Consider the following 11,232-nt stretch of genomic DNA (forward strand, 5'->3'; position numbering starts at 1 on the left):
CACACAACTGCTTCGAATCACCTGATTGGTTTGGTTTGTTATGCGGCTTTTTGGGCGGGATCGAGTGTGTTCCGGGATAGGAGATCCCTTAGTGTCGTTCATTTCAATGATTTTCCGCAGACTAGGTTGGTTTTGTTGCTGCCGTTACTTGCTTGGACAGTTAGTAGTGTCTATAGATAGATATATATATATATATATATATATATATATATATATATATATATATATATATATATATATATAGATATATATAGATATATATAGATATATAGATATATAGATATAGATATATATAGATAGATAGATAGATAGATAGATAGATAGATAGATAGATAGATAGATAGATAGATAGATCTGCAGAAGGAGTCAGATAACCTCATATCAAAGAAAGGCACACAGAAATACTGATTTCATTATGAACATGCATCAAATACTTGTGTATTGACTCCACATATGTGCTGCCTTTTAGCTAAATGTTGTTCCAAGTGGCTAATTTCTGTGTTTCCTTTCAGTCAGTTTCATTAAGGAGCCTTCATCTGAACCTAAATGCTTTTCTACCAGTTGCAACAGTGAAACAAATCTTGGAACAAACACGTCTTTGTAATGAATGTGCAGCAGGTTGACTAAATAACATTTAAAATCCTGTTTCTGAAGCCACCTGCTTCTCTTTATGTACAGTGCAGTTGTTGTGTTTGTCCAGCAGATGTCAGCAGAACACCAGTTATGAGGAGAGTTTGTGAAAGATGTGAGTATAACAGAGCAAACAGTGAGCTGAGCTTTGGACTGAGGCAGGGCTGCAGAGAACAACATCACAGGTATTCATGCCAGCTACAGTAGAAAAGTAGATAAAAGCAGTAAAACTCCTCCCTACATGTTGAACTCTTGTTCCAGATGTCTGTACCTTTATTCATGTGTGAAGCTGAAGGATTAAACAAACCTGACAACCAGCAGCAGTCCAGAATAATGTTGGTGTTTGTGTCTGAACTACATTCAACCGGTTCAGCTGATCAGACGTCTGATAGTTTGTTAGTGGATTCAATCCAAAGTGGCAGAAACTAGAAAATACGATATCATTTCCTGTTTCCTCGTTTCTGACTGTGACACGATGACACAAACTTAACTGCATGTGGTCTTTGTTCTTTTCTATTTTGTTTCAATTTAAAACCAACTTTTTTCTGGTTTCAAGATTTAAAAAAATGACAAAGCAACTCCATCTAATGTCTGATCTTCGATTTTGCAGATTCCTTGTTTGATTTCTCATTTGGTATCAGCAGTAGAATTGAGGACAGACAGGCAGCAGAAATGAAATGTAAAAATGTTCAAATCAAAGCCGAAAGAATAGAGCCACACTTTTATGACTTTTTGCAAACACAGGATCTGCAGCAGGACTCTGATCCAGAAAGCAGATTCCTTGTGAAAACTCTGAGTTTGTTGCTCTGAGATGAAGGAAAGTCCAGTTACCGTGGTAACAGACTGTGTGAACATCACCTGGTCGCCAGCAGGTTTTTCCTTCAACAGACTCTGACTGTCTCTCTGACTCCTGCTGAGCCTGAAGGATCTGTCTGACTCACCGTTTCTACCTGTCAATGAAACCTTTCTATCAGAAGTTCATACTGACAAGTTTCTATATCCAGTCACATTCATTTCTCATTTCTGGCATTTCTTCTTCACTCTCTCCACAGTTGTTGTGTTTCAGAGGCTGATGTGAACAGAAAGCAGTTTTTCTCAAGGATGTAGATGTGGTTGATGTGAACATGAGGAAGAATCACAGCAACGTGTGAACAGTAAAGGTCAGATCAGACTTTACTGTTCCTGTGGGAAGAAGTTGTCATGTTTCATCTCTGCTCTGACTGTTTCCTCCACAGATGAAGGTAGAACGTCTCTGGAGTTGATGTGAATGTGAGCAGCTGCCACTGCAGCCGCTGACTGGATATAATGAACCTGGACTAAGAGAAACATGTCAGATGTTGAAGAGCTTCTCAGTTTTTTATATTGAGTGTTGAGGTGAAGCAGCTGTCCCAAAGCTGGACAGGTTTCCTCCAATCAGAGCTGAATGTGTTTGTCATGTGACTGAGAGGAAGGAGGAGAACTAATGTGTGACTCTCCCAGCAGGTTGTTGTGTTTGTCTGCTATGCATCAGTGTGAGGACAGAGAGGAGGGAGTCCTTCCCTCTAAAAGATCTCTGTGTGGGGAACATGAGAACCAGAGCAAAGCTCAGAGGTGAGATGAGCATCTCTAACTGTCAGAGCTCAGCATCACATCGCTGCTGTCATTATTCACACTCACAGCTCTGTGTGTTGAAGCCCAGAGCAACAGAACACACACTCTGCTGGACCTGGACCCGGATCTGGTCCTGGGCCTGGATCCAGCTCTGTGTCCATGAAGAGTGACTGGTCAATGGATCCTCCTCCTGTATTCAGACGATCTGCAGATGGAAGGTGAGACAGTAAAACTGACAGAAAGACGTTTCAGATTCAAAGTTGTTGTTATGTTTATTAACAGCTTGAAGATGTTTTTCATCAGTTTTTATCTGTTCTGGTTTTGTTTCAGGATCCAGCAGCAGAGACCAGACTGTCCTGAACCCAGCTGTCTGTCCTTCAAGAGTGACCAGTCAAAGAACGATTTCACTGAATTTAAAGACATCTGTCCATCTGCTGATCAGATGTAAGCTGGAACTGACAGAAAGAGTCACTTATCTCAGAAAAGAACCAGTTTGTACGACGTGTTGTCTGACCTGCTCTGAAATCCAAAGTGTTTCTGTCTGTTGTGAATGTCCATGTAACAGCGAGGTGGTTTAAATCTGGAGATAACTGGTTCAATTTTCAGACTCTCCTGAAGACGGTCATGGTGTCGTAGCTGGTGTTTGTCTCTGTGTGGACTGTCATTTATTCATTGATCTCATTTGTTGTGTTTTCATTCAGAACTTGCTGCTGCAGTTTGCTGACGTAAACTAAACTGTGGCTTGAAGTAGAAGGTCCAGAGAGTGTTTGAAGGCATCGCTAAAGCAGGACAGCCGACCCTCCTGAATGAGATCTACACAGAGCTGTACATCACAGAGGGAGGGACTGCAGAGGTCAATGATGAACATGAGGTGAGACAGATTGAAGCAGCATCCAGGAAAGCAGACAGAGCAGAAGCAAGCATCAGACCAGAAGACATCCTTAAAGGCTCACCTGGAAGAGATGGACCAATCAGAACAGTGATGACAAAGGGAGTGGCTGGCATCGGGAAAACAGTGTTAACACAGAAGTTGACTCTGGACTGGGCTGAAGATAAAACCAACCAGGACATCCAGTTCATGTTTCCATTGACTTTCAGAGAGCTGAATGTGCTGAAAGAGAGAAAATTGAGTTTGGTGGAGCTTGTTCATCACTTGATGAGTGTCGCCTTCCTCTGGACTTCCACAACAATGAGGTCCTGACTGATGTTACAGAGTCCACCTCAGTGGATGTGCTGCTGACAAACCTGATCAGGGGGAAGCTGCTTCCCTCTGCTCGCCTCTGGATAACCACACGACCTGCAGCAGCCAATCAGATCCCTCCTGACTGTGTGGACATGGTGACGGAGGTCAGAGGGTTCACCGACCCACAGAAGGAGGAGTACTTCAGGAAGAGATCCAGAGATGAGGAGCAGGCCAGCAGCATCATCTCCCACATGAAGAAGTCACGAAGCCTCCGCATCATGTGCCACATCCCAGTGTTCTGCTGGATCACTGCTACAGTTCTGGAGAAGCTGCTGAGAACCAGAGAGGGAGGAGATCTGCCCAGAACCCTGACTGAGATGTACATCCACCACCTGGTGGTTCAGGCCAAAGTCAAGAAGGTCAAGTATGATGGAGGAGCTGAGACGGATCCACACTGGAGTGCAGACAGCAGGAGGATGATTGAGTCTCTGGGAAAACTGGCTTTTGAGCAGCTGCAGAAAGGAAACCTGATCTTCTATGAGTCTGACCTGACAGAGTGTGGCATCAGCATGAGAGCAGCCTCAGTGTACTCAGGAGTGTTCACACAGACCTTTAAAGAGGAGAGAGGGTTGTACCAGGACAAGGTGTTCTGCTTCGTCCATGTGAGCGTTCAGGAGTTTCTGGCTGCTCTTCATGTCCATCCAACCTTCATCAACTCTAGAATCAACCTGCTGAAAGAACAACAAACAACATCCCATTGGACTGAACTGTTCCAAAGTTATTCAATAGTTTTCTACCAGAGAGCTGTGGATGAAGCCTTACAGAGTCCAAACGGACACCTGGACTTGTTCCTGCGCATCCTCCTTGGTCTGTCACTGCCAACTAATCAGAATCTCCTATGAGATACCTTGAGTGGCACCAGACATTGAAATGAAGAAGAAATTGAAGAAAACAAGGGTGGTCTAATAATTTTTTCCATGACTGTAGTTATGAACTTGTTGTCTCACTACTCAGTTTCTCTGCATCCACAGTACACATACTCAACACTTTAAGTTGTTATTTATTAAATTATTATGGAGTTGTGAATAGACTGTGTTTTTGGCATGCATTTTTTAAAAATAAATTATTTAACCTATTTTAACCATATTTTACCTTCAATTGTCATGGTAAGGAGAATGTTGCTTTTTTTTAGTCTTGGAACTTATTTTATTGGATTCCTTGACCCTAAAAATGTACACTTTGACACCAAGTTTGTCATTATAGCTATACCAGAAGCAAAGACATGGGTCTCTGAAGTATAGTTGGCGCTGATGTGTGTGATCTCACTCGTGTCTTAGGATAAATTCACGGTTCCCACACGTCCTGAAAAACCTGGAAAATGATTGACCAACTTTCCAGTCATGGAAAACATATGAAAAATGAGAAAAAAGGTCAAATGTCCTGGAAACAGTTAACTTATCCTGGAAAATATTTATCCTCCCCCTGTCAATGCAAACGGGTTAAAAGTTATGCGCATGCATGTCTGTTGTCACCAATGTTCCCTCTAATTTTCCATGAATCTGAGCAAACACACAAACTCCCTGAGCGTTCCTTGGACCACTGTGAGCAACATCAGACGTGTGCACTGTGGTCACACCAGCATCACATCCATTCAAGTTACATGGTTCATTAAAAGAATCAAATTACAGCATTTACATTTCTGTTAAAACACTTTGTCAACAGGAGCCAGTTGAAGGCTGCAGTGATTTTAGTGACACTACAATGTATAAGAGTGAAGTTATTGAATATTTGTCTCTCTTTACTGTTGCAGAGGTTTTGCAAATTGCAGACGGACCCTGTTCACTCCATAGACACCAATGTTATTCCTGTAGCTTGAAAGACAGCTACTTTTGATAAAACTGGGCTTGTAGCACATTGTCTGCCTTGCAACAATGGGAAAGAGGCATCGTTTATGTTTTGACAACCTATATCTAATGAGTTATTGATGCTGGAAGCCCGAATCTGTGAATATCTTTCCAACTTTACTGAACTTGGGGCCACTACCACCTAAGGAGTGATATATTTAATTTTGAAAAAAGCATTTAGCCATGCTTAAAGCTTTAAGTGCTTTATTAACACGGAACTAAAAATTTTGTATTGTTTTATTATCACAGGTTCTGTCTGAAAAGAGGTGGCATCATTTTAAACAGTGAAATCAAACTAATAAAATGTAATGACCAACCAGTGAGCAATACTGGATTCTGCAAAAACATAAACAACTTTAAAAAAAAATCTAAATCTTATCTTAACACAGTTAATGTATTGACTTATTTTTGTGTGTATGCATGTATTTATTGATTTATTTAGTACTGTTAACATATCAGAGTTCTGAGTGAATTTTTCTTAAGATAGGCAAAGGCCATTTATTGATTACATATAGGCTAGTAAATGTTTATTAAAAACTAAAAAGCATTTAAAAAAAACTATTCAATTCAATTCAATTCAATTTTATTTATATAGCGCCAATTACAGTCAAATTGTCTCGAGACGCTTTACAGAACCCATATGCCTGACCCCCAGAACAAGCCAAAAGGTGACAGTGGCAGGAAAACACCCTTTTAACAGGGAAAAAAACCTGGAGCAGAAACCGGCTCTAATGTGGGGGGAACCATCTGCCTGCTGGCCGGGCGGGTTGACTTAGGCATTTATTGAGTCACTAAAGTACTGTAGAGTACAGACCACATCAGCATGATTATAAGCATCCTCTGGTAAATTAACAACCAGATACTGATGTCTCTCACCATATGGACTTCAGGAGATGACTGGGGGATGATAAACTGTGACCTACTGGTTGGGTTCTCTCTGTTCTCATGTTTCTTACATGTTTGTCCCCTGACAGCCGGGTCATAATGTTTTTTGAGCAACACACCATACTATGACGTTTTTACAATGATGGTTCTACTATGGAACCAGTTTGACATGTTCAGGTGTTCTTTGTGTGAAAACTCAGAGATTTCAGGTATCAGAAGGTGGTTTTCAACTTTCTTTGTTAACTTTCTGCTTCAACTTTAAACTAAATTTCCTTCACTAACCCAGCCCTCTGGACTTCCAGTAAGCTGTGTTCCTATTGGCTGTCCAGGTGGCTGCTAGGTGTTATTAGGAACACCTGAGCAGCTCAGTGTCTTCCTGCTTTATTTAGCTGCAGACAAACATTTCCTCTGCTTCTGTTCACCACTGAACCGGGTTTAGCTCCATTGCTTTAGTTTGTTCTTTAGGTGTTGGCTTGCAGCTTCCAGCAGTAAACTCGTCTTTAATGTGTTTCTTGGTGTGTTTTAGGGCTTTGTACTGGATAGTTGTCTTGGTAAATGTGGTTCTTTAGCCACAGTTAGCACATGGTGCTAATGTGTGCAGTGATTAGTGGATTTGTTGCAGCTGAGTTGTGTCTTTATCTTGGCTGTAGTGAGTCTTTAGAGGTTTTTGGTCAGACACATTCTGTATTCTTGTTTGTGAACCATCGTTGGTTGTCCAGAAGGTAAGAGTGCCTGTCCTGATTCTCTGTTCTCAGAGGTTCTCTGGTAGGCTGCAGGAGACTTTAGCGTTTGGATTGTACTAGTTTGGTTTTTGTATGGTTTTATTTGGACGACTATCTTGAGGCCCCTCCATGTGGTTTAGTGAGGTTTTCTGCAACAGTTCTACAAAGCAACCTGCAGCAGAAGAGACTTTGAGAGTTTTTAGGAAGTTCTGGAGACCAGACTTCAGAGCAGCAGAAACATTTGTCAGCAGTTTGAGCAGGAGAAGGTGAGCTTCAGAGTAGAAATGAGACAGAAACCTTCTTGACCCGTGTGGTGAGGTCCTGTACCAAGAGTTTGAGCAGGTTGTGAAGAGTCTGTAGTTCTTTGGTCTGAAAGCACAAGAAGAATCGACTCATTAAAGGAGAAAACAGGAGATATTGTTGGTTCTTCTGTCGCTCTGCAGTTTCCTTAGACTGAATGTCAAGTTTATATTTTAAATGATCTCCCATGTGAGCCCAAAAAGACTTCAATAAACTCCCTCCATCCCCTGAACACAACATATTTGATTACCATGTTAAATCTTTTTTTTTTAAATTTTCTTGAGTTTTAATCATAGTTTTAGCATAGTTTTTTCTCTTTGCTTGTTTAGTTTTGTCATCTGTGTAAAAGGTGCTAAACAAATAAAGTTGAATTGATAAACTGAATAACTGACTAACTCATGATTGTGACAACAGAAGTGTTTTCATTGTGATTTAAGGGTTTGTTTCATTTTTAAGGTTGGGGTTAAAATCTTGACAGAAAAAGAAGAATAAAGAAATAAACTACATAACAAAAAGCAATTAAATCAAAGGAAAAAAATTAATGCAATAAAACTTTTAAAAAGTTTTATTATTTAAAAGATTTAAGAAATTTAAGATGTAATTTTCTAATTAAACATTTAATTTTTTAATTAAATGTTTTTTGTCTTTTTAAAGGTTTAATAATCTAATTAAATGTTTTGCATTTTTAAAAATGTTAAATATTCTTCTTGTTTAATTGTATTTTTTAAGTGTTTAATTGTGGAAAATATTTTATCTGTAATCTGTAATATTTGTATTCTAAAAATTTTGTTCAATTTCATAATGACATATATTGTATCATGTTGAATTATCTAATTCAATATTTTGTCTGTTTAATAGGGTTAAACATTAAATACAATTAAATTATATATACATATACCACCTTTTAATGTTTAATTTTCTTTTTAAATGCTTCATTGTATTTTCTGTTTAATTCCTATTTGAAGTTTTATTGTCTTTAAGATGTAATTTTCTAATTAAACATTTAATTTTTCAATTAAATGTTTTTTGTCTTTTTAAAGGTTTAATAATCTAATTAAATGTTTTGCATTTTTAAAAATGTTAAATATTCTTCTTGTTTAATTGTATTTTTTAAGTGTTTAATTGTGGAAAATATTTTATCTGTAATCTGTAATATTTGTATTCTAAAAATTTTGTTTAATTTCATAATGACATATATTGTATCATGTTGAATTATCTAATTCAATATTTTGTCTGTTTAATAGGGTTAAACATTAAATACAATTAAATTATATATACATATACCACCTTTTAATGTTTAATTTTCTTTTTAAATGCTTCATTGTATTTTCTGTTTAATTCCTATTTGAAGTTTTATTGTCTTTAAGATGTAATTTTCTAATTAAACATTTAATTTTTCAATTAAATGTTTTGTCTTTTTAAAGGTTTAATGATCTGATTAAATGTTTTGCATTTTTTTAAACGTTCAATAGTCTTCTTGTTTAATTGTATTTTTTAAATGTTTAATCATGGAAAATATTTTATCTGTAATCTGTAATATTTGTATTTTAAAAATTTTGTTTAATTTCATAATGACATGTATTGTATCATGTTGAATTATCTCATTCAATATTTTTGTCTGTTTAATAGAGTTAAACATTAAATTACATTAAATTACATTAAACAGACAAAATATTGAATGAGATAATTCAACATGATACAATACATGTCATTATGAAATTAAACAAAATTTTTAAAATACAAATATTACAGATTACAGATAAAATATTTTCCATGATTAAACATTTAAAAAATACAATTAAACAAGAAGACTATTGAACGTTTAAAAAAATGCAAAACATTTAATCAGATCATTAAACCTTTAAAAGGATAAAACATTCGCACTCGTATAGCTCAACGAGTTAAGTGGGTGACCCCTGTACAGATGCTGATCCCCGACGCAATGGCCCGGGTTCGATTCCCGCTCGCTGCCCTTTGCTGCATGTTTTCCCCCGACTCTTCTCCCCCGTTTCCTGTCTGTCTCTCACTATGCCTATCCAATATAAAGTTGAAAAAGGCCAAAAAGACAAAACATTTAATTAAAAAATTAAATGTTTAATTAGAAAATTCCATCTTAAAGACAATAAAACTTCAAATAGGAATTACAGTTTGGTATTGTTTAAGTAGAAATAAATGATCTCACTTCAATCATAGATGTATATTTTTGTATATTATTGATACAATTTGCATGCAAAAGAGGTCAACCCAACCAACCAAACTAAATCATCCAGCAGCAACATTTCAAATTCTGCTGGAAAAACGCGGACCTGGCAACCCTGCCTGGCGAGGCTAAACATAAACTAACACTGCAGAGGAATTGTTAAAAATCATTGACACTTATTTGAAAGAGGCTGATCTGAAATGGGAGGACTGTGTGGGGATCTGCACTGACGGGGCTCAGGCTATGTCCTGGAAACGAGGAGGGCTGCCAGCGCTCATCAGGCGCGTCTCCCCCGATGTGCAGTGGACACACTGTATGATACATCGAGAGGCGCTGGCGTCTAAACAGTTGAGTCCCGAGCTGAACGACGTAATGACAGACATCATTGCCACAGTGAACTACATCAAAACAAGACCCGCCAAAGCCCGGATTTTTGCAGCTGTCTGCGAGGAAATGGGATCCGACCATACAGCTGTTTTGTTTCACAGTGAGTCCCGATGTTGTCACGTGGGAAGGTTTTTTCCAGGGTGTTTGAATTGCGCGATGAAATCAGAATCTTTTTGGAGGAGGAAGGTAATGAACTTGCCCACAAGTTTAGCAATAACAACTTCCTCATGAAACTTGCATACCTCAGTGACATGTTTCAGAAGCTCAATGAACTAAATCTCCAGATGCAGGGCACTAAAACACACCTTCCACAGCTGGCAGATAAAATCACATCTTTTACAAGAAAACTGGAGATGTGGGAGAAGCGAGTGAAAGAGGGGAATATAGACTCATTTAAAAGCCTGAAATCATTCATTGAGGACAACAAGCTGCAGAACACATTCATCCCATGCATGATAAGCCACATCTCTGCCCTACAGAAACAGTTTCTGAGGTATTTCCCAGTGCAGGATCCTACTGAATATGACTGGATCTGTGACCTCTTCAGTTCAGCACCAGTAGTTGACTTCAGCGCTGCAGAGGAGGAACAGTTTATTGATGTCACCTCTGATTCAACAATGAGGCTGCAGTTTAACTCAAAGACATTGGCTGGATTTTGGATTGGAGTGGAAAAGGACTACCCACTGCTGGGCAGGAGAGCCCTGACCACACTTCTTCCTTTTGCCACATCTTACCTGTGTGAGATCGGTTTCTCTGCAGTTGCCTCAATCAAGACAAAATACAGATCAAAGCTGGACATTGAAAATGAGCTGAGTGGCACCTCACAGCTGCAGCCTCGATTTGAGAAAATCTGCAGCGCAAAGCAAGCCCACATCAGTCACTGAAGGGACTGTGGGACTTGAAGTGTTTTTAGAAATGTTGTTAGAAATGTTTTTGCAGAAAATATTTGAAAGTTTTTGTTTATTACTAGAAAATTGTTAGCATGCCATTTTTGTGCAGAGAGTAAATTTTGAGTCTTGAAAGGAATTAATACTGATAGTAAAAATATAAAATTCATGTTACAAAGTCACTGCTTCCACTCCAGTGACTTATTCATTTATTTTTTTTAGGAAGATGTCACACTTTTGCAGTTTTCTCTGTTAAGTTAAAATACAAAATTGAGATATGTTTGCTCACTTTTAATGCTTCCACTCTTAAAAATGATGTGTTCCTTTTAAGAGTTTTCAGTAAGATGTCATAAACTAAACTTGATATAAATTCTACAGGAGTTTGCAAGCAAAAGATGTGTCTGAGAGTATGTTGGCATGGCTGCATGCAGGTGAGGGGGGCAGAAAATATTTTTTCTTCCAAAGGGGGGCCCTGCAGAAAAAGTTTGGGAACCACTGACCTACACAATAGCTTTACATGACATTGACTTTTTAAAAATTTTAT

General features: G+C 38.3%; 1 protein-coding gene across 3 annotated transcripts; it reads left to right on the forward strand.

Annotated features, from left to right (window-relative positions):
• Nucleotides 1-319: 319 nt before the first annotated feature.
• On the forward strand, nucleotides 320-7,537 carry LOC118470712 (protein NLRC3-like). 3 transcript variants are annotated; one of them, XM_055010008.1, is made up of 5 exons: nucleotides 320-1,790; nucleotides 2,113-2,220; nucleotides 2,304-2,438; nucleotides 2,551-2,664; nucleotides 2,922-3,558. In XM_055010008.1, the coding sequence occupies exons 2-5, from the start codon at nucleotides 2,132-2,134 to the stop codon at nucleotides 2,947-2,949; spliced, it is 366 nt and encodes a 121-aa protein (XP_054865983.1). In that variant the 5' UTR covers nucleotides 320-1,790; nucleotides 2,113-2,131; the 3' UTR covers nucleotides 2,950-3,558. The 3 variants fall into 3 exon arrangements, with proteins under 3 accessions (XP_054865983.1, XP_035806781.2, XP_054865981.1); XM_035950888.2 differs by having other exon boundaries at nucleotides 343-1,790; nucleotides 2,922-7,537; XM_055010006.1 differs by lacking the exon at nucleotides 320-1,790 and having other exon boundaries at nucleotides 2,031-2,220; nucleotides 2,922-7,537.
• The last annotated feature ends 3,695 nt before the right edge of the window (nucleotides 7,538-11,232 follow it).

The sequence above is a fragment of the Amphiprion ocellaris genome, chromosome 4 (genome assembly GCF_022539595.1).
Source record: "Amphiprion ocellaris isolate individual 3 ecotype Okinawa chromosome 4, ASM2253959v1, whole genome shotgun sequence".
Lineage (NCBI taxonomy): Eukaryota > Metazoa > Chordata > Actinopteri > Pomacentridae > Amphiprion > Amphiprion ocellaris.

Coding starts and splice junctions, on each gene's coding strand:
- LOC118470712 (XM_035950888.2), top strand. CDS start 3,556: ATGGTGACGGAGGTCAGAGGGTTCACCGACCCACAGAAGGAGGAGTAC.